The sequence below is a fragment of the Vidua chalybeata genome, chromosome 2 (genome assembly GCF_026979565.1).
Source record: "Vidua chalybeata isolate OUT-0048 chromosome 2, bVidCha1 merged haplotype, whole genome shotgun sequence".
Classification (NCBI taxonomy): Eukaryota; Metazoa; Chordata; class Aves; order Passeriformes; family Viduidae; genus Vidua; species Vidua chalybeata.
The window spans coordinates 64,435,479-64,459,049 of NC_071531.1; the positions used below are offsets into that span (position 1 = coordinate 64,435,479).

The following is a 23,571-nucleotide window of genomic DNA, read 5'->3' on the forward strand; positions in this document are numbered from 1 at the left end:
ATGTCTTCAAAGACATATTAATAGAAGGGTTATTTTTTAAATAATATTTGTATATCTCCAGTACCATTTCTGCAGTTGACTCAAGGAAGGCATTGAGACTGTTAATCACTTAAAAGGAAAGACAGCTCTATACTTAGCATCCATTGAGGAAAGTAGGAAAGTACTGGTTTACATCCTCTATAAATATTTAATTAACAAAGGAAATAGGATGAAACTGTTATAATACAAGTGACTTCCTGCATCTGATTACAAAAAGGATTCTCAGTTTGAAGCCTGATCTATTTTAATAATATGAAGTAAGTTGCTTGGAGCATTTTATTTTTCAGTTATAATAAAAGAACCAAATTTAAGTGTTCAACAGTGTACATTACACAATTTTAGACGAGAGTCCAAATGCTCGTCTTGATTTGCTGTTGTTATCTGCGATTTTCGACACTCTTACTTAGGGTGCTTACATTTCTTTTCCTTATTTTAGCATATTTTTGCTCTCACTTTTACATTTTGCTTGCCACTTTTCTTGTTCATGTAACTAATGTTGTGACATTTTCACAGAATCATAGAATATGCTGAATTGGGAAGGACCCATGAGAATCAGTGATGTATAGATTTTAGCACTGCAGTATTGTATTTTAATATTACAACTTTGTAAAGACCATGAAAAGCCTATTTTATCTAGTCTGAAGTTACATGATAGCAGTCTTCTAACATTTTCAAAGGTGTAGTAAGGCAGATGAGATTACAATTGGAAACTCATCAAAGTAAATTGATGCCTCTTTTGCTTCTGGACATTGCAATTAGCTGTCTTCAGCTTCACAAGCAGAAGGGGTGCCTGAGAAAAGGTGTAAGGCTCTTTCTCAGCATGGACAAGTCATAAAATTAATTCTGCTGAAATGGATGAAAAAAATGATCCCCCAACAGCTAAACTTGAAGATGAAGTAAATGTAAGTAGGTGACTTAAACATTCTTGATTTTCTATACTTCTGGACGTTATTAGATGCCTTGTGATCTAATTCTCAAGTGTTAAACTTAATATGATGGTTAGATTTGGTATATTTTGCTGGTTTATTGCTCAGTCTGAAAATGTCAACATGTATTTAACCCTGGATTGCTAATATTATCTATTTTCAGACATTCGAAATAATGGACATGTCAGTGTGACAACATAAAAGCTTATATTGGTGTCATGCAGCATTTTTTTCCAAAAAAAGTTAACTTCTAGGCAAGAAAGGCAACATTAAAGGAGGCAATGTATTTTGCTTTTCCCAGAGAAGATTGAGAAGGGTATTGTGGTATGAGTGCTGACTCATGACAAAGATGTAATTAAATAATTTAGTGTATGGTGATAGTCAAATTGCAATGTTAGCTGGAAGTTCTAGAACACAAGAACTAAGTTGCAATAGAGGAAAGCTGAATTGAGAATTATGGTCCTTATTGAGGGAAGGAAGCAGCTTAACTTTGCTTTCCTTACTATAAAATGTTGATGGTAAATTAATAAAACCTATAGAAATATTGATAATGCAGCACACAGCATTCAATATTCCTATGAATCCCATGTAACAGAGAACTTTGTCATGGAAAGCTTGATACATTAATTGCTTTAAAAAATAAAAAAAAATGAGGATTATAGTAGATGCAATGAAGAGATCAGTTGTTTCAAGTGCCCCCTTATATATCCAGTGGTGTCAATTTTGAGTAATTTTTAACAATACTTGATAGCATTTAATTTTTAATAATAAATCTGTCTGTTTAGGTCTAGAGCCACAAAAAGGAGTTACATGGGAAAACATTAATATAAAATATTGTTGTGGGAATCTTGATGAAAGTGACCAAAATTTCATGTCAGAACTCAGCATTCATTGAGCTGCCTCAAGCTGGCCTACTGAACACCTGAGTGTATAAAGGAACTTTGTGACAATCCAGAGTTTTAAACAAAAAAACGTTCATTTTCATCCTTAAAGAGACTCAGTAAGGTTTGTAAAAAATACAGAAGATGGGTAAATCATGTGGGGAGCACACACAAGTGCAGTTCATTACCTAGATAGAACACATGAATCTGAAATGTTCCAATCCTGTACTTAAAGATTTTGTTTGAGGAAATTGTAGAGGGTCATACTTAGTCTTTTAACTCTACTTGTTATTAATTATTACCAAATTTTTTTCTCCTTTTAGAACATCCTCCACTCTGAGATCAAAGATTGCTATCTGTTGCATTTGACTATGGGACCAATAGGATAGTGCATAATATCAGAGAAACATATCAAAAATGTGTTGGTGAAGACTTTGACAGGTTTTTACTTTTTTTTAAGAACAGGGCTAACATCAAAACAAGAAACAGATTTCTTGGAACATTGATCCTCTGAGGTTTGAATAACTCCAGGCATGGGGGTTCCCTGACCTCTCTGGGCATGGCCCAGGTGCATAGCCTTTGTGGTGAAATACATTCTTCCCCCTCCCACAGTGCAGCTGGAATGTCCCCTGCTGCTCCGTGTGACTGCTGTGGCTCTCTCTTCACTGTGTACCTGTGAGGAAAGTGTGGCTCTGTCTTCTCCATAGCCCACTTTAGATATGGAAATCTAGAATTAGATTTACTCACACTGTCTTTGCATTCTTGTCTTCTTCTGAACAACCCTAAGGCTCTCAGCTTTTTGCTGTACATCATATCCTCCAGCTCCCTACCTCTGTGACCTTCCCAGGGAATCACTCTGGATAATCAACATATCTCTTATCCTGATTGGCCCAAAACACAGATGGGCGTCTCCTACTATTGAGCAAAAGGAAAGAAGCACTTATTGTAGGTTATTTCACAACACCACTTTTGCAAATGGCTGGCAGTTGTGCTTGTCATTTCCTGAGTGTCAAGCTTCATCAGCACAGAGCTTTTGTAGCCACTGTATGAAACTTGGCATCCCACACTGAAAACTCAAGAGTGAAATTCTCAGCTGGTTGCTTCTTGACTTTCATGGTCTTCTTTCTCATCAAGTGTAATATAATTAGTATGGATGAAAAATGACAGTTGTGTCCACACATTTTAGTCTACAATAGGCAACTATTGGACTCTTTGCAAGGTACCTTCTGCGAGGCTTCAAACAATGCAATGCTGGTAAATAGGTGAGCATCTGGTTGCACCCTTTCTCCTCATCGACTACCTGCTGTAGCTCTGCAGAGGTCTATTGAGCACAGGGAACAGCTAGATCTGCCCAAGCTGAGGGCTCTGCTGTTTAGTGTGTCTCTTCTAGTGTGATTGTGAACAACTCAGTGTATTTTTGTGTGGGCACAGAAGAGGATAGGTAATAGGACAGCGGTTTGTCCCTCAGAGTGAGGCTGCTGGCATCTTGAGCAACTCATAGACCAGTTATCACTGGTTGTTGTCAGAGCTTTTTGATTTGCACTGCTTAGAAATGATGTACCACTTAGAGAGGCCTCTGAGTGGCACAAATTCAGCTGTGAGGTGAGGGAGACCTGCTTTGAAGATGCCATTAAAGTGAATCTAGCTGTTCCAAAAAAATGCCTATTTGTTTTGGTCCTCATCTTTAAAATGAAGTTCAGTTTAATCCTCATATATATGAACTCCTGAGTCACATCATTTTGTATAAGACTGTGTAGTGCTTCATAGAAGACTGCACTAAAACCCTTGCTGCTGATTGCTGACTGGTATTTGTCAACACCTCCCATCATGGACAACCCACAGCTTCCTAAAGCCACTCCTTGAGAACTTCCCTCTCACTTTTAGAGTATTTTTCCTGAATTCTCCTTTATGTAGCAATATTATCTAACTTACGCTATAATTTTTATGTAAGGAGGAAATGAGAAAGGTTTTGGTTTGTTGAGGTTTTGTTGTGGGGTTTTTTGGTTTTTTCTTGTAATTTAATTCTGGTGCAGCTGGGTGTAACAGCTAAAACAGTATTCATATCTAGTACATGTGGTCAGTAATACTCTGAGTGGTCCAGGAATTTGCCAGCTAAACTCTGAAGAGATAAGACAATGAATTGACTTGAGAAATGTAATTGAACCTCTAGCTGATCTCACAACAAACGATTTGACTGTGACAGGAGATACCCTAAAGAGAGACTTTTATGAAGTGCCAGAGACTTCTTCAGGCAGCTCTTGCTGTTACTGCAGCAACTGATAAACATTTTTTGTCTGCTTAAATGTGTTGATTATCTTCTGCAGAGGAATATGCCTGAGGCATGGTGTGGTGTCTGGTACAAATGGGCTTTCCAGAACAGACAAGCTGTAGATACTTTATAGGAAGTGGAAACTACTGCAAAAATAGAAATAGTCATGTAGTCTTTCTTATCTAGATGAGATGGTCAGGGCATATTTTGGATCCAGCTTAGAAAATCTAAGACTGTAGTTCAAAATAAACTGTCAAGTGTTTTGATATCCAGGTGATGATTTTGTGCAGGTCCCATCTCAGCAAGACCTGTGCTGTGCTCTCCTTTTCACTGGAGGTAACTTCTCAGAGGGAGCCAGATATGCAGGAAGAGCCTGTCCATAGTCACTGCTCCACAACCTGAAGGAAGTGGAGACTTTTCTCTGAGGAACTAATTGGTTGAGACTTGTTGATCAGTCAATTCCTGCTAGAAACATTCCACTATTTTTGTTGTCTTTCACCTTATTTTAGGCAGCCAAATGCCTTTCAGTCCAAATGGTATCTGCAGAAGACAAGTTGGAAAAGAGGATTCTGGCAAGGAAAAAGCATGACAAATTGAAGAAAAAAGATAAGTTGCTATGGAATTTTCAAAACAAAATAATTCTCTTTACCCTCATTCTATTAATTTTAGGAGTTGTAACCTGGACATTACTGTGGCTCTTCATTGGTGAGTTGCTGAAAGTTCATGCCAACTCCATATATCATTATCACTAGTAGTACTTTCAGATGACTTTAGGATCTCAGTTGTCCTGAAGGCTACTTCTAAAGTAAACATGGAAATTTTAAAATGGGGTCTGAAAAACTTTTGTTTTTGCTAAGACTTAACAAGTAATTAAAAAAGCTGGCTTTAGGGAGCGGGACATTATTTCAGAGGTATGAAAAGCATTTTAACATGCAAGCTGATTTGCACAGACGTGAAAGGTTTTTATGAGCTTGATTCCTCAGAAATTTTGCCTTCCACAGTGTTTCTTGACCTTCTGAAGTTCAGGTAAGTACATTATTTTTCAGAATAGATTTAGGGAAGTAAAAGGGGTATAAAATAAATAAGTGTGTAATTAAGCATCAAAAACTGTTTTCCTCTTTAGGCCCCTGATGCAAATACTGCCTAAGATACCTTAAGGATGCTCCCAAATCTGGATGTTGATACTGCCTTCAGTTATGCTGGCTTGTTTGTATGGTGGTATCTTATCTTGTGTGTAGGTTAACAGGAGCTCAGTTAACCATAATTTGGTACACATTTAGAACTGTTTGGCTATAAAAGTGTAGTGATCTTTGGGTAGTTGTTTCACACTAGAAAGTAGGTTAAGCCAAATAGATTAATTTGGATTCAAATTTAATAAAAAACCTTCATTGTTATTAAAAAAAGGCTAACTGTCTTTGTTTCTTGCAGTTCAGGCAGAAAACAAAGTTGCATTGTATTTTGTTGGACTGTTCCGTGTTGCCAACATAGAGTTTCTTCCAGAATATAGGCAGAAAGAGTCAAAGGAATTCCTCTCTATGGCACAGACTGTGCAGCATGTGGTAAGATGGGTGGGCTGCTTGGTTAGCAAAAAAGATCAGAGCTGTGAACAAGTGATGTTTAGATGCCATTGAGGCATAATGTGCAAGCAGTGACTGTCTGGAGGTAGAAAGGAACTGACTGCTTTCAGCTTGTTAATCACAGATTGAGTTTTGAATGGGTCTGGTTTTTACATTTGACTTAAAATTTTATGTACTTTCACCCATAAATTACGATCTGTGACTAAAGTTCTACAGAAATCCTTAAACTCAATTGCCACTTTTGAAACATCAAGCAGACGAAATCTTTTGCATTTACACTGGTATTTTATGCCTTAAAGAATATATAATTACCCTAGGGATCACAAACATATTTCAGAAGGAAATTTACATTTCCTTCTGATACTAGGTATTTTAAAGACCATTATACTTCCCAAATACTTTGCATCAGTCAAAGCAAAAACAGAACTCTGGATCAATAGCTGCTCTACAGTGGGAAGAAAGTGGGGGGGAATCTTGGTTAAAAGGGAATTTGACTTTAAAGACATTTGGTGTAGAGAGTAACAATATATTTTTTGTCAGGAACTGCATTACTGTCCACATAAGGATTCAAGCAACTGTATGACAACTGCTAAAAAAAAAAAAAAGTTAGATGCAGCCAAGAAATTTTTCAATAATTACTAAGTTTTTGTCACCTTATAATGTGAACTAATGTTACTGTTTTCCAGCTCTTTCCAAGTTCTGCATATTAATCATTGAAGTTCTTTCAGATAACCAGTGCAGGGCATCACCTTTCCCTGCTCTCCATGGAGCAGCTCTAATGTCCTGTATGCCCCGTGTCTTGCTCTTGTCTCAGAGCACCCTGCCCTTGCCATACATAGTGGAGAGAGGCAACAGACAGAAGGTGTTGGGCTGCCAGTGTCACCACCTCCTACTTGAACATTACTTGGAATTTATTTTTTATCTGTGAAGTTTGCCTGAATTCATCAATCAATTTTGCATTGCTGAAACTGGCAACCGTAACTGTAAACTAAAATTGTTAGTAGGGAAGTGGGGGATATGGGATTTTGTTTATTCTCCTCAAAACCCTTTTGCTACTGGCTGCTGACCCAGAGACCCTAAGTGGTAGCAGAAAAACCTCTCAAGATAGGTTCTTTCCATTTGATAGTAACAGTAATACATAAAATCCCTTGTACCTTAATCTAGAGCAAGATTGAGCTCTACCCACCTTATTTAGGCCCTTAAAATTATTGTTTAAACTTCCTGTTTCGAATTATGAAAGTTAGGGATCAATATGGATGAGATTTTTACAGCCTTTGCAATATTCTGTGTCATAGTCCTTTGCACACCAGTTTTAATCGTAAAGCAGCAGAGTGAGGTCCGAACGGCTTGAGGTACATGCCACCTTGTGGCTTTGAACAGGATGGGGAGAGGAAGGTTATTGTCACACCAGTATTATCACAGCCCAGCAACAGGGAGAATCAGGAGCTTACTTTGCCCAAAGGCAGTCCTTCGGCAGGGAACAGGCAGAGATTTTGCTTCCCCACGTTTTACACTGTGTAAAGAAAGAAATGTGTATTGGAAAGAAATATGTTAACACTAAGCTGTTGATGAAGAAAATAGACACAAAGGAATCAAAGTAAAAACAATTCCATGGACACATTAAAAAAACAATTCCTTAGCTGTGAGGGGAATCCAGCACTGGGGTTCTCATCCAGAGAAGGTGTGGGGTCTCCATTCTTGAAGGTAATCAACTGGAAATGGCCCTGAGCAATACTATATGTGGTATAGTTGACCCTGCTTTGAGCAGTGGGATTGGACTAGATTCTCTCCAGAGGCCTTTTCCTATCCCAGTTTTTCTGTGATTCTGTGGGAAAAGCTTTGGTATGTGCTGTTCACTGCACCTTAGTAACAACTTTGCCCTTAAGTTTTAGCATCAGGATATGGAAGCCCTTTGTGTTTGGGATTTTCTGGGTGAAGGATGTGCACTGTTGTCAAAATTCATTTTTATGGAAAGAGCATTATTGTTTATGCTAGCTGGCCATGGGCAGAGGATTTGATGTTTCCTGAGAAAATTGGATTTGTTACAGGTGCATTGAAGAGCTGGTCTATTCATCTCCTATTCTCCCTATCTTGGCTGATGTATGTCTGGAAGTATGCATGTTGCATAATCTTGGTGGAAAATAGATTGTTCCTAGAAAAGCCTAGGCATATAGCATCTCTATGTGTGACTGGTTTTCAGAATGCTAAATTTTTATACTTTGTCTTTCAGATGAACTTGGTCTACACAACTTCTTCTTTCTCCAAATTTTACAAGCATTCCACCATCTCAGAAGTCAGGTAAAACTGTGGTTTTCTGCTAGGCAGTAGATAATGTAATAAGCCCACAAAACAAGCTTATTTTTAATAGTTATAATTCAATGTCTTTGCTATGTACTTGAACTGATAGCAAAATAGGTTTATAACCTACACCAATTCACTTAACAAAAGTAAGGGCAAACTAAAGTAATATAAGCAGTTTCTTGTCTGCCAGAAATACAATGCAAGATGAACAGAAATAATGTCAATAAAGAGGTTTTGTGATCCTTTGGGTCATGTAGAAGTTTAACCACTTAAACGTGCTGTTGGAGCACAACTCTGTTGTTGACTAAATTGCACATATTTTGTGAGTAATGTTATTGGAATAAAAGCATTTTCCACTTAAGAAGTTGGAAATCTATGTAATAAAGTATTCTTACTCTGATATTAATGTTTGCAGCTAATGTTAGAAGTTTAGTTATTTCAATCCTCTAGAAACAAATACAGTTTTGGTTCAGAAACTGGAAGTTTTTAGGCTGTGTTTCATTTCAAGGTCTTTCTCCCCACTAAGGAGGTAGAGATTAGTGTGATCATACATGGCCTCTAATGTGTTACCTAAATAGTCTAGGAATCATTTCCTACATACTGCAACACACAGTGCAGGGTGAGATACATACCACTGCAGAGCTCTGCATTTCTGGAGATGTTAATTCTATTGTTTCTTTTCTACAATTTCTGTTTTGATCTTTAGGAAATAGTCCAGCTCTAATTCATGTGTAGACAATGTGATAGATCTCTGAAGTTAGGAGCTCTCAGGAAATTAGCTTACTGCATATTCCCAACTGGATGTGAAGAGTGTGTTTTGGTGTTTTGGGATTTGTCTTGTTTGTCTGTTTTTAAGGGGAAAATATCCATTCACTGGGTTAAAGTAATTATAAAATATGGAAATGAGCCACACACTTCTGAATTTGTGCTTCAGAAGCTTAGGCTAAGATTCTAATCTTCAGAGAACTTCCAATAGGATGATAACCTGAGCTCTTTATTTCAGTAACAACAACAATGGAGGCCTTCTTGTTCATTTCTGGATCGTATTTGTGGTACCACAGGCGAAGGGGAAAGTGCTGTGTGAGGATTGTGTGGCTGCCATTTTAAAGGATTCCATTCAGACAAGTATCATTAACCGGACTTCGGTGGGAAGCCTTCAGGGCCTTGCAGTTGACATGGATTCCATTGTCCTAAGTGGTTAGTAATAGAACATATCCATATCCTTGAGGAAACACTTCATTAAGCAAACATTTTTACCTTGGAGTAGCAAATTCTATAAATAAACTAAAATCTTGAGCCTACATCTCTAGCTTCTATTATTAAAATTGTAATAGAAGAAAAAAACTGAGAAGGAAAATAAAAATGAGATTTGAGGTCAAATCAAGGTACAAATTATCCTTGTAAACACTGATTGCAAAACTTCCTGCATTGGGAGTGGTTATGTTCATAGTCAGGAGGTAAAATGGATACCTTTGTAGGCAGATTTGGGTTAGTCTGTGATTTTAAAAGCATAAAAACATGAAGGGTTAAGGTGGATCACTTCACTGAAAATGAGACTCTTATCACTCCTTTATTAAAGATTCAAAAACAGGTTATAAAGGTACCCATTTGTTAAATAACTCCTGTGCCATTCCTGTCTAGGAAACAAACTTACGTGTGATTCAATCATGTTTAATGTATTTAGCTACAAAATGTTTAATGATTTTCCATTCTAAGGACATCAGACAGAACAATTCTGTTGAATTGAAAGTTGAGAGAGGCTTTGTGGCCAAGGATGAGAAAATTACCTCCTGGGTACCTCTGTCTCAGTCCTTCAATTGACTTTGACTGTTTAATTGCCATGCAGTCTCTTCTTGCCTCATTTCCAAAGCTGCTTGCAGAATTTTCAGAAATGAAGGGGGCTAGGGCAATCCCCTTCACTGAGAAAAGTGGTTTTTCCTGCGTGTTCAGGGTTAGGACTGAGGTGTGATTGAATTAAACCCTGAATTCTGGATTTCAGGCAAACAAGAAGACTCACACAACTCTTTTTCTATGCAGCAGGTCTTCGGTCAGATTACTGGTCAACAACGGGAACAGGTAATTCACCCTTTTGGCAGCTTCCTGCAGAGGAGAGGTGGAGAGCAAAGCTTTTATTTCATTACTTGGACTTAGATACTGTTCAGTGTTAATTTAAGAGGGCTAAATTCAGACTTGGCATTTAAGAATGCCAATTCATCTTGGCATTTCTTACTAAAAGAGTGACCTAGAATCTTGCATGTAAAAAATACAGGAGCTATCTACCTTTGATCTGCCTGGTAAATTTTTAGATATACCTAGTGACACAGTAGGAAACAAACTAAGGTGTTTGCTACTAATTGTGTTGACCAGCAGATTAACCTTTTCTAAATGGGACAGTAATGAATTTAATATGCTGAACAAGAGCATGTGTTCTCCATGCTTTTGTCCATCTTTTATCAACCTTAACTCCCTTTTCTCCAAGGTTAATGGTGAGTTATTCTTTTGAATGAATTCCCTAACAGTAATTACTTTAGGCAGTTGAGTTTTGCCAGGGTTGTGGGAGACACTATTTGTACACCTGCTTGGTTTCATGTTGTAAACCGCCCAGAAGGGTTCTTTGCCAGTGTGCAAAGCACTGAACAAGCAGGTCAAAAGTACAGTACATCTACCTTCACTAGCACATAGAGTAGGTACCTAGAAAAAATGTGCTACTAGGCTGAGCAATAGTGCTGCACCTCTAATGGAGACACCTGCTAAGACTCTGCTGGGCCAGCAGTTATCAATCAGCTGGGGATGTGTTGGCCTCCCTTGCTACTTAACACAGACTGACTCTTCTTGAGAAGTTGCACTGTTTTGGTTTTTCAAGGGCTTTATGGCTTTCCATGATCATATTTTTCTTTCCTGAGACATTTTGTTGCACTTCTACCTATGATTTTTTACTTCTGTTACCTTCCAGAGATTTTAGCTTGCATATTTTTTTTGGAATCCAACAACTACTTTTGCCATGCAGCCAAATCAAGCTCTCCTAGTTCTGAGGTCCACAGGTGGACTTCAGGTCACAGAGCATGGTCCAGGGTTTGCAATGTTTATATTGCTAACAGCCCATAATTTCTCAAAACTCAAGTCGAGTTTGCTACAGCATTCATTCGTTAAAAGCCTCCTGACTTAAACTGCAAAGCATTACAATATTGGCTTCTATCCCATCTCATTAATGTGCATTTTATTTCTATAATGAGTTTTATGTATTGGTGTTTACTTGCATAGCAATTTCATTTCCCAGTTCAGTGTTCCAGGGTGGAGAAGTTAGCCCAGTTGGAACCTGGTTCCAGTTTATTCCAGAATGCAGCCCTTAAAACAGAAGAAATTAAGAAGAGTGCAACACAAATATTGTTGCTAAGGGTTTTTAGGACATACATGGTATCTTTCACACAAAGGGAGAAGGATGACCTGCCATATTCTAGACATCTTTCAGAGACTTTGTATAGGCACCCACAGGTGTCAGCTGGTATTTGTGGGAAGCCCACAAACCCATGGAGTGGTTATGTAATGAAGTTCCTGGGGATAAACAGCATGGATGGCCACAGTAGTTGAGAATCTGATACTGGTGCAATTTTATTTGTTGGGGTTCTTTGGCTGTGTCTGTTTAGGACTGTGGAATATGATGCAGAGGTAAAAGTGAGCATGCAGGAGCACAAAACGAATGAGCATTGGCAGATTGTATTTTGAGAGCAATGGAGTTAACTTTGGGTATGGAGATGAACCCAGTGGTTGGTTCAGGCACAGACTGGAGTGCAGATTTATTGAAGAGTACTGCTGGAGAAGGGACTTGTGGGCATCCAACTGATGTGAGCTTCTTGCATTGCCATAATATCTGGTTGTGCTGGGTTTGCTTGGGTAAAGGCTTTATCCAGCTTTGGTTTCAAGCCAGCATGCTTGAACTACTTGTAGTTCTAGAGTCAGCTCTGTATTCTCCTCTTGACTGTGCTCCATAGCAGCAGCGAGCTTGTCCCATTATTAATTACTTAGTGGAAATAATGGTAGTTGCATATAATTTTACAGATTATGATCAAAATTGGCTCTGCTAAGGGTGACTAGATAAGCACAAATAACTATTATAAAAATAATGTTGTTGGGAAGAGATAAGAACAAGGAAGAAGGAATAACAATTATTTAAACAAAGTTTTTAATAGTTTTAACTGTAATTCATTTAAATGGAATGTGACCCTTACTCATTGTTCATAAACATTCATAGCATTAGTTTCAAGATTGTAATTTAGAAGTGGAAGTTGGACAAAGCCTGCCTGTCTTGATTAACTACTGGTTAAAAGGTCAACATTTAATTTGAGTAAACAATTGGTAGTAAACTTTCACAGTGCTCTAATTGGTGTTCCATGATGGTAACTATTTCAGAGACTTATGTTTGTAATAGGCAGAAATTAAGGTAAATATTCACTTTGGATCTTATTCTCCCTAATTTGCATTTTTCTTCCTTCTCATCTTTCAAAGAGCTATGTTAAGAGATTTAGACATGACAAACAAAAATTCTCTTAAGATTTTTGCTGACTGCTAACTGGAATATTGAATTGAAATAAAGACCTCTATATATTTTATTTGGAAATTGCAGTTGTTTCAGCTTAATTGGAAAATTAGATACAAGTAGGCTAATATTCTTCTTATCCTTGTCTAAATTATGACACAAATTTTTACCCTTTTTTAATAAATGTTGTGTAGGGTAGGTTGCATAATTTTTATTTCACAGTGTTTGCATTTCTAATGGTGATTTTCAAGACTGGGCAGAACAAAGTCCTGGTCTGAATTAATTTTGATCCTGCTTTGAGCAGAATATTGAGCTAGAAAACTCCTAGCACCCCTTCCAAACTGAAGGACTTGGTGAATCTGAATTTGTTGCTAGCACTTCTAGTTCATGTCATGATAAAACATTGAGAACCTTAACATTTGATCAATAAAAAAGCTGGGGGAATACAGACATGCAACTGCATTTTTGCTTTGATTTTATTTTATGTATTTTAAATATCCTAATGTCCATAGGGGCAAGCAGTATATTTATGCTTTGAAAGTAGATGAGTATGTCCCAGTGAAGAATCAAGTAATTTATCCTCTAGAGACTCTGCAGAACTTTAACTGCAAATTGTACAAAATGGCACTACTTTAGTAAAAATACCTTGCAAGAACTGAATTACAGCACTGTTGGCCATGTTCTGTACTTTTTATAAATAGGCTGTTCTTGGACCACGGAATTGTAACTAAGATGAAAACAGTGAGTGACACAGCCAGAAAGGGAGACTTCACAAGGTCAAGGGGGAATAGCTTTAATCTGAAAAAGGGTAGGTTTGGGTTTAGGGTAGGAAAATGTTCTTTACTGTAAGGGTGGTTGCCCAGAAAAGCTGTAGATGCCCTTTGGAAGTGTCTGAGGCTGGGTGGATGGGAGTCTGGGCAACCTGGTCAAGTGGAAGGTATCCCCATCATGGCAGAGAGTTTGGAATTAGATGATCTCTTACAACCCAAACCACTCTATAATTCTATTATTACTTTGTTTTCCAAGTTAGATATGCCTTCATATTTTGCTTTAGTTTAACACAAGCTTTAGGATTTTTTGTTTTAATGCCATGTGGATTTAGGAGTTTTGGAGTATTGCATCCAGTGTTGAAAATGTGACATTTTCACAGGAACAAATTGCATGTATGATCTCTATGCTGACCGACTACATGAGCACTTTCCTCTGGATACTCAAGCTACCTCAGAGAGAACAATCTGCTATTTTAAGCTTATTGCATCTGTGGGCCACATTGTCCGCCTTTCCATAGTATCCCTTCAGATTGAAGCAGATAACTGCATCACTGACTCGCTCACCATTTATGACTCTCTGATGCCAATCAAAGATAAGATACTCTACCAGTGAGTATAAATTTCTATTACGAATTAATTGACAAATTCTGGGTATTTTCTGAAGACATGTCATCTTCATTTTTTGGTTAGTTTGGTTTTGTTAAAATTGCTCTGATCTTCATGTATTACTCACAAAACACCTGACAAATTAAAATTTCTTGGATAAGTTATCTTGCTAATAAAAGGGAAAATTTTCTTCAATTTTTTCTCTTTTTTTCAACTGGAGTACATCTTCACCTAGCTACAGAACTATGAAAAATTCACATGTTACTTGGCAAAATTTTCTGTTTCTTATCAGGAAACAGATGCTGACTGAAAAAAATGTTAAAATTTCCTCCCTTAAGCAAGCTATTCTGTATTAAGATTAGTGCTTTTCAGATAAAGACTGAAGTTCTGAAATTAAGTCTTGTGATTTTCACTTACTGGCATTCGCTAGTTCAGTGCTTTTTTTATCTGCTCTATTCATTTAGAGGGTTATAAAAATCTTGACTTGAAGCTGTGATGGGTTGAGGGATGTAGACTATTACATTTTTTCTTTTTCTTCTCTCTCTTTAATGATCCATTATGTTTGTTTAGGGACTTTTTCTTTAAAATCCCTGAAAATTAATGCCATAGGATTCTCCATAGGTACTCCATAGGTAAATCAAAAGGAACAACAGCACCTCCGTGAAGTAGACAAAAGCTCAGTGTTTTCACCCCTGAAACCTTTTTCTCTGGTATTTCAATATCTGTATAAGCCTCAAAACCAGCATCAGACAGAAAGGTTTTTCAGTCCTTTTTGAGAGCTTTCCTGTACTAATCTATATCTCCAATTGACTTGGATGGTGTTCACTTAAATATTAGTATCTGTAGAGGACTGAAGATGTCTGCTAGGTAATGCATATGGAAAGTAATTTTTTTTATGCGACTACTTGATTGGCTCAGGTTCTTAATTTCTGACTTGAAGAATAACTTTCTTGTCTTTCCCACTCCCCAACAAGTAGATAAAACTGTTGGTCTAATAAAATAAGATTTCTCTTTCTTCCAGCTTTTTGTTAATTTTGCCTTCATTCATTTTTACTGGGAGTGAAGGCTGAAAGTCATCTCATAGAGTGAAACATTCCATTTTCATTTTCATGTAATTTCCTTCATTTTTGTAAGAAAAATTTCCAGTATTGAGTTTCTAACTGGCCTTGTAATAGGTACTTTCTTGCTCAAGAGCACGGAGATTTGACTGGAGTTTGAAATAGGTAAGATGTGAACCAGTGGAAAATTTATGCATAGATCAGAGTAATGTGTTAAGCTTTTTGCTTTTTAAGAGATTGCTTATGTATTTGCTCTTCTTTCTTCCCCCTCAGAGCCTGTGAACCAGCTGATTCATTGGTGTCACTTGTGTCCACAAATAATCTCATGCTGGTAATATTTAAGGCAGCACAAGTAAAGGAGCAAAAGGAATTCCATGGCTATTTTGAGGTCATTACACAAGAAAGTAGGTTTGTTCTGTGTTTGGAAGTGTGTTTATTATATTGTTTCTTCTAAGATCCTGAAGTGTCTGTCATGTTTCTGACTATGGAAAAATGATTCCTGTATTTTACTTTCTTCTTTTTACAGCTGCCTGTCTCCCCCTCATCTCCTCTGCATTACTCCTAATGAGCAATGTAATCTCATCAGACTAGTTGTGCAGTATGAAGGGAAAAGGCTGAAAGCAGCCCTGAATTCAATTGGCAAGGACTGCAGTGTGCCAATAGATGGGGCTGTTATTTCAGGCGTAGCAGTGATCTCCCTTCTGCCTTGGGACTCCGGGATGATGTTAAAAGTGCAAGGATGTTAGCACTAAAAACTGCTTTCAGAAGATAAAGGTTCAGTTGCTTTGTCTGCATTTGCTATCGGTCCCTGCCTCTTCAGGAACACAAAAGAGTCCGTAACCTTTGTGCATCAAGTTCATGATTTTATTGCTTTAATCTTTAAGAAATGGTGAGATCATAATAACAAACAGTGCAAGGAATATCATGCTAGTGGCACAGGGAGAAAGATCTCACACAACTCAGTGCAAGGAAATTCAAGCTGCTCAAAAAGATGCTGCATACTTTTCATGTCAACAGTAATTAAGCATTAATATGCCATCATGAAAGCATGTGATAAATTCTCCATAATAATTAACTTCAGGTTCTATTCTTTGTGGGTTGGTTGGTTTGTTTTCTTAAGTTCAAGTCTGGGTTTTCTTTGTTTGTTTCTCTGCATGTGTGAGTTTATCTTTAATGAATTCTGTAAAACCATTGAGCCATCATCCAAGAAAGTTTTGGTTTCCAGGAGGCTGATTAGTTTAGTATGTTGTCCATTTAACTTCTAACTGGCTGCATTCTAAGACTAGAGGTCCCTGTGTAGTACTGCAGTGTAGATGTATTGATATTCTTGTTTGAAAAACTGTCTTCAGTGAAATAACATAGATAAACTTCACAGTGTTTTCTGGTCCTGCAGAGACCAGCACTCATCCCTGGATCTTTACATCCTTTGTCTTCTGTGTGCATCACTGGGAAGGGTCTCTTTTTACAACTCGAATCCAGCTAAATATAATTCCTGACCTGCCCAGCTTCACAGTGACAGACTTCTGATAAATTTGGATGCTTTAGCCCACTGAATAGCTTTACAGAACAAGGTTTGCCAATTGTTGCCTTTTTTTTTTTTCCCCTAGGGTGTGGAAAAGCAATAGTGACAAAAGAGGTAACGGGCTATGAAGGGAGAATCACAAGTCCGTATTACCCAAGCTATTATCCTCCAAAATGCCTGTGTGCATGGAACTTCCAGGTAGCATGATTCTTTCTCTCTTAGGCACTGTTGTGTGTTTTGGCCACATAGAGCTTAAGTAAGGCAGAAGTTATTGAGTTGGCAGTAACCTGCATCCTCACAGATGTAGTAGTTTATAGAAATGGCATTGCTGAATAGCTGGCTCAGATGTTTTGTATCAGTTTTTTCTCTTTCTGCGCACTTGTTTTTAAGGAAGAGAACATCATACCTAATCTGTCCTATTACAAAGATGAAGAGTTAAGATACGTTTTGATGTTTAGCCTGCAGAATTACTTCATGGCAGGCAATGTAAGACTTGACTGTTTTTAACTCTTCTCTTCTCACCCCCAAAAATCTGGATGAAAAGTATGCACAAAAAAACTAATCTAGTTATTACTGCCACTTCTCTGGTATCTTTTCATATGCCTAATACATTTAATTTGTCTTCAGAATGGTCTGTCCTATCAGCACAATCCTGTGCTGTTTTTTTATTTGGTATACTTTTTCTGCATCTTTTCATGTACTCTCCTGAAAGCAAATTGCTGAAAGTTGACATTGTTTTAAAGTACTTCTGTTTTCTCTGACTTGAGTGCTTCCTTATTAGTGCTGCTAAAATAAGGTCTCAGGGTTTGCCCTTTAGTGTTTTCCTCTCTATAGAATGTAGCAATGGATATTATAAAGTCCACTTTTTACCCATCTTTCTGCTTATGGTACTCATTACTTGTTAAGCTAGTGACTGCTCCCAATGAATCACAGCAATAATAAATTAAGTCCAGCTAGCCATAACCTGCAGCCTCTTCCTCTTCTAGAATGATAAGGCAATTTTGGGGGGGGGCTAAATTTACTGTCTTCAGTTCACTCTGGACTTCTGATAGAAAGGTTTATTGCTCAAACCAGTTTCATTTTCAATATTGTAATTTTGTGCAATATTGAAACTTTGCTCATTTCCCAAGTTATATCTTCTGTAAGAGAGAGGGAGAAAACTTCTCATTTCTGGTTTTTTGCCCTGAATCAGCCCTTATTTTTAAATGAACCCTGCCTTTCCTTGCAAAAAAGGTTCTGTTCCTTTTATGGAAGGAGTTTCCAATAAAGTATGAACACTCGTGATTTTGCTGGGTCTAGAAATGTTGTCTAAAATACTAAAGAATGCATGGCTGAGCAGGTGCTAGCAGAAGACTATAATAATGTGTTAGAAACTCCTAGCATTACAAAGGTGACACAAGTATTTCAGGCAGTATCTTAACTCTAAAAATCTTCTGGGGCTCTGTGTCCCTACACCAGTACATTTGGATGTGTTCGAGTGTGATACAAAAGCTCCTTTCTATGGCCAGTGGTCTCTGAAGATGAGAAGGCTATTGGCCAGAGGAGGAGAAAGCCTGCAGCTGTGGTGGGGCTGTGCCAACCCTTGACTCAAGACTGAATAGCTGGCAAGTGTGTAAAGTGTTGGCTGTTGAGCTGGTGAAGCCAGCACAGCTCCCAGGGTGTGGCAATGCCAAGCTCTGTAATTCCTGAAATATGTTCATAGACTTTTGTGTTCTGTGCCCACAAAAGGAAAAAGAAGACTGCTTGCACTGTCTTTCTTGCTCACAACAGACTCCACAGAAAGGCCTTGGTATAGCTCTGAAGTTCCATAACTATACCATTAGTGAAAAGAATATTAAAGGCTGTGAGCGAGGATGGTGGAAAATTAATGAACGCATGTAAGTACTCTGCATGGATTATTAATGTAATGGTACCAAAATAAACCATCCCATTACTACTGCAGCTCACTCAGAAAGCTTCCACAAGAACAGAAATAATTCACTGGGGTGTCCTACCATTCTTTCATTTTAGCTGATGATGTAACAATCCTTATAAAATATGTGTGTGTGTGTGTGTGGTTTTTTTGTGGGTTTATTTTTTTTTTTTTTTCCTACTGAAAAGTACCAGAAAGATGAAGACAAGAGTCTTTGGTACTCTCTGGAGAGAGAGAGAGAAATGGAAAGAGTTGGATGAAGATTGATGTCCTGTGAACCCTAAAATAATTCTGTGTTTTCTGGGGCCATTAAGCAAGGTCTGTTTAAAGCCCTTTTAAGTGTAACTTAATTCTATGGTTGCTCAAGAGAACAGTGAAATCGAATTAACTTCTTGGTGAAAGCCATTGCAATGAGATGACTGGGAATAGAACTGTAACTGCTTCTTCATTCCAGTCTCTTGATAGAGAAACTGCACAAAGTGGCTTTCAAGGAACCACTCTCTCTCTGAAGTATTTTTTATTAAAATATTGCTGCTGTTTTTTAATTAAGATACTGCTGCTTTCCCAGCATATTGTCCGTCCATGCTTTCCTCAGTTTTGAAGTCATCTTTGGAATGCTGGCTGATGAGGCAAGGCTAGATTTAAAACATCCCATTTTTTTTCCTAAAATTTCGTTCAAATGGAAACCTTAGTAAGATTAGTCTTGAAACTGAGTTTCTGAACTCACTACTGGAACTAAGTGAATTAGGCCCTTAAGAGTACAACTGAAAGAATTACAGAGAGAAGAAAAAACTTCATCTGTTCTTCAATAGCATGTTCTATTTATAGAGTGAAAATTCAGTTTGAATCTCCTACAACTGTGCCTTGATGGGAATTGGTTGCTGGACTAGAGGAGTGCATAAAAACACCAGTCAAAACACACCATATGTAGTGTGTTAGTGTCGTTTTTTGGTGTTTTTTTTATGACAGAAATTGAAACATTTGTGATATTTGGGATGGCTGAGATAAAAAACAAGGGCAAAATCTGGAGGAAAAAATGATACTAGGATCATACTAAGGAATTCTCCGACAGAGAATCCTGAAAGAATATGAGCAGTTTTTTGATAAATATGTCCATTATGCGTTCCACAGAATCAAATGTCCATGGAATGATTCTTTGAAGTGCACTCAAGGTTACTTTTGAAGTATTGCACAAGAGCGCATGCTCCTGCTCTCTGTTGCAAGTTGTTGGCTATAGTAGTAGACCAAGACAAACTTTCCTTTGAAAGAGTGTGTTTTTCATTGAAAATAAGGCTTTTGAACTTCTGGTTTTCTGTTCTACATTTACTTTTGAAGGGGAAAAAATATTACTTCAAGCATGAAACATGGTGATGTTTTATTTTCTTTTTTTGTTTTTCCAAATTTTAATTTTTAATGAAATGGGGTGGGGGGTACAGGCGGGGGACCCCCATTTTTCAACTTCTTGCAGTTGCAGCCTATGGGATGTTTATTCTGTTATCTTAGGTAAAAATAGTTGAAGAACTTTTGGGATCCTGATATCAGTAAACACTGCAATTAAGCAGGTGGTGCAGATAAGGCTCCATCAGACCTATAAGAAGCTTTCTCTAACCAGAGATACTGAACACAACCATGCAGTTCTTCCTTGTCTTTCTTCCAGTGGACATACAATGCTTCACTGCCTTGTCAAAGAAGTTACAGCTGATGAACCTCTCAGAGTTTCTCAGAGGCAGGAATACCAATGAGTGTCCTATGAGCAGACCACTAGAGGTTTATGTGAACACAGAGGTGCTTTATTTGTCTTAAAACTGTTAGTGCAATATCCCATTGTTTCTGCTACAGCATGCATGTATCCGCTCAACCTCTGAAAAACTATCCTACTCACTTCAACATATGGGACAGGATCCCCTTAATCAGTTTCTCTCTGGAGCAATGGCACAGAGTTATAGATGATGCTTTGCAACTTCCATTTGCCCTGGACCTGGATATATGACCAGTAAAACACCAGCAAAAGGCTCCTGAGGGCCTGTAGCTTTGTTATACAAATCTCATGAGCATATGGCATTTCTCACTGTGTACCTGTTTCAGCTTTTCCACATGTCATGGTTTGACACTGGCACAATGCCAGCGCCCCCATGAAAATACACCTTCCCAAATAAATGTTGTGGGATGTTATCAGGAACAGAGCAGAACAGGCCCAAGCTTAATAACAAAGGAAAAAAAAACTTTATTAAACTACTACTACAGAAGACACACGGACTAAATCCAGGATGAAGACCTTTTAAAACACACCCCTCCTCCTCCCAATTTCAAAAACACCCACCATGAAACATCACCTGGGATTCCTGATCAAATTACCACCCTTCAGATAATCAATACTCAATCTATCAAGGGAGAGAGAAGTCTCTCTTGCACCACAGACCCCCTAGGAAACACAGTTGCCACCTCCTGTGTTTCCATGTCACACATGGCAACCGCCTGGAGAAAATCTGCCAGTGTGACACTCTCCATTCCATGTCACAGTGCTCTCGCCACTGTGCATGGACAGACTGCTCATAGGGCTGCTTTAAGGATGCTTTGCCACGGACCCAAAGATACAACAGTTCAGCTTCTCATCTTGGGACTACAGTCCCCCCCATTTTCCCCTGGGGCCAAGAGTCCAGGAACAGAGATCATCTTCTTTTTGAAGACAGAGGGCATCACCATTCCCTCCTCAGCTTTCCTCTGTTCTTGCCATTCCTGTGCTGTTAGTTGCTGAAGCAGGTCTCCTTGAGTCACCACTGCATCCCCCTAAAATGCAGTCTCTATTGCAGGAGAATTTGGTTCAGTCTATGGCTAACAAGAAAAGTCCAGCCAAAAGCTACTTCATCATCTCCTCCCACCTAAATAATTCTTCTTCTAACATCTCAGGTCCCGGACTGTCTCTCTTCCACTACAAATCGAGGAGGAGTAATATTTTACAAAGCCCTCATTTCCTGGAAAGGGTTAAAAGTTCAGACTCCCTGGACGGCTGAAATCTCTGCTCAGCATTCCCGTCTCCCACGCTGGGCATCATCCCCCCCCTTTCTGCATCTCCTCTGCCAGCAAATTTCCAGGTGCCATCAGGCTCTCTGTCTCTTTCTCTCTGTGGGGGGAGGGGACAAAGGCATCTCCACTTCTCTCCACCCTTCCGTCTGCAGGAGCTGGCTTGGTTCCAGACCTTCAGCCCCTCGGCCTACCTGGACAAAGCCGCATGGCTTCCCCTCCCCCACCCAGCCCACAGCTGGGCAGGGGAGAATCTGCACTCTCTGACGACCGGAACCAAAGAGACAGTTCTCCTGGGAGTTCTTGCTTTTAACCCCCTGTGTTCTCAGAAGCGTGTCCATACTTTCAGTGGTCACTCCAGGTGCCAATATCCAAACCTGACCACTGATTGGTTTGACCCAACTTCCTGGGAAAAAAATTCACTTCCATGTCAAACCACGACACCACAGATGGGCAGTAATTTCCTCTGTTTTTGGTGAGATGAGTTTGTTTTATATGTCTGAGAAGGGGTCAATGCAGACTTCAACTTTTATTTGTTTGTTTGTGGTTTTTTATTTGTTTGGGTTTTTTTATATTGCTAGGTTTTGTTGGAAGGAAGACTGTGTAAGTCATTGACAGAAGAAATGTAGAAAATGTCTGTGAGCTAGTTGAAGGGAATCAGATTGGTAAACAGCATTTTGCTGTGCACTTTAACAGGCTGGTTTAGGTTGGGAGCATTGGTGACAAACACTAAAATTAGTGACAATTAGACTTCCTGTTGTAGGAAGACTGCACTCAACACTGATAGATTTGGTGGGTGTACTGGTTTGAAGGCAAACCAGCAGGAGGAATTAACTCCACACAAATATTTTGTGAGAGCTTCCAAGTCAGAGCTACAATTTCATAGGAAAATTACAATAAAGGCAATAGTATAGAAACACTGGCTTAAACAGAGAAAGTCAGAATATGACCTGACACCCTGTTGGTCAGGGTGGCAGTAGCAGTCCAATTAAATGGTGGCTGCAGTCCCATTGGAGGATGGCTACGGTCTTGTCAAAGCAGTGATCCTGTGAAAACGTCTCATCTTTCTCTGGAGATCCAGCGGTGGTTGTCAAGAACTCTTGTCCTCTGGTTATCATTTTGGTGTCTCAAACCACAAATTATATACAGCCAGGACTGTTTGGTACATCCCCCAGGGCAGGGAATTCCATAATGGGATAATGTAATTCTGTGAGTCATTCTGGAGAGTCCTTGATGGTCCATTAGCAGAGATGGCCCCCTCAGAGACTGCATCCCCGAGGGAGTTATCAGGGCTGAGTCATGGAGAAGGTAAAGAAATGCTGCTCCTCTCATTTTAACAGCTCATGTGGGTGGTAGTAGAAATACATAGTTTTGGTTACACCTTACATTTTAACCCAAGACGGTAGTTTGTGGGGTTTTTTTTGAGGTTTTTTTTTTTTTTTTTTTTTGTGGTTTTTGTTGTTGTTTGGTGGTGTTCTTTTTTGTTGTTTTTTGGTGGGTTTGTTTTTTGATTTTGTTTTGGTTTTATGGGGTTTTTTTGTTTGTTTTTGTTTTGAGGGTTTGTTTGTTTGCTTCTTTGTTTGGGACTTCTTTTACAATTAATTTTCCTATAGTAAGAAGCCGTAAAACTAACTCAGATTTTTGCATCTGCTTTCAAGATGTCAAAGAGAAGTCTTGTTTTTTTAAATTGTTTTCTTCCTTTATTTTTCACATTGCTCGGACAGAATCTCCTAGATCTGTTAACAGGATGTTAGATTTTAGTACAGTGAAATAGGGTGTACATGAAAACATAGGAATGAGTGTGTGCATTCCCTTTGGCAGACCTCCCTGGGATGCTCAGGACACTGAGGCAACATCTGTTCACATGGAAATCACTGACCAATTTTTCTCCATTCACTGACATGAAGAGTAGTCCTGGTGCAATGCTTGATGTGGAAAAACACACAAGGGAAATATTTACTTCTGGCTGATAGTCTACTGCTCCATTTAACAATACAACAATCCATTTTTTTCTTCTGTTCTTTGTGTTCATTTTATTGTCAGTGAGTGACCTTATACTGCTGTCAAACAAGTGGGTGTGCCAAGTCTGCTAAAAATCAATACAGCCACCTGTGCTCTTAAATCTAAAGATTCGTATGTACTTTGATTTTGGCAG

At 38.5% G+C, this 23,571-nt stretch overlaps 1 protein-coding gene across 1 annotated transcript in view; it reads left to right on the forward strand.

Annotated features, from left to right (window-relative positions):
* Window positions 1-875: 875 nt before the first annotated feature.
* The window catches only part of TMPRSS7 (transmembrane serine protease 7), a 34,163-nt gene continuing 11,467 nt past the window's right edge, over window positions 876-23,571 (forward strand). The window contains exons 1-10 of the mRNA XM_053935069.1: window positions 876-941; window positions 4,625-4,820; window positions 5,544-5,674; window positions 7,923-7,990; window positions 8,997-9,190; window positions 10,031-10,069; window positions 13,678-13,906; window positions 15,235-15,365; window positions 16,569-16,681; window positions 18,254-18,360. Of these exons, the coding sequence (XP_053791044.1) occupies window positions 891-941; window positions 4,625-4,820; window positions 5,544-5,674; window positions 7,923-7,990; window positions 8,997-9,190; window positions 10,031-10,069; window positions 13,678-13,906; window positions 15,235-15,365; window positions 16,569-16,681; window positions 18,254-18,360 (1,259 nt within the window). The 5' untranslated portion in view covers window positions 876-890. The remainder of the gene's footprint in view (window positions 942-4,624; window positions 4,821-5,543; window positions 5,675-7,922; window positions 7,991-8,996; window positions 9,191-10,030; window positions 10,070-13,677; window positions 13,907-15,234; window positions 15,366-16,568; window positions 16,682-18,253; window positions 18,361-23,571) is intronic.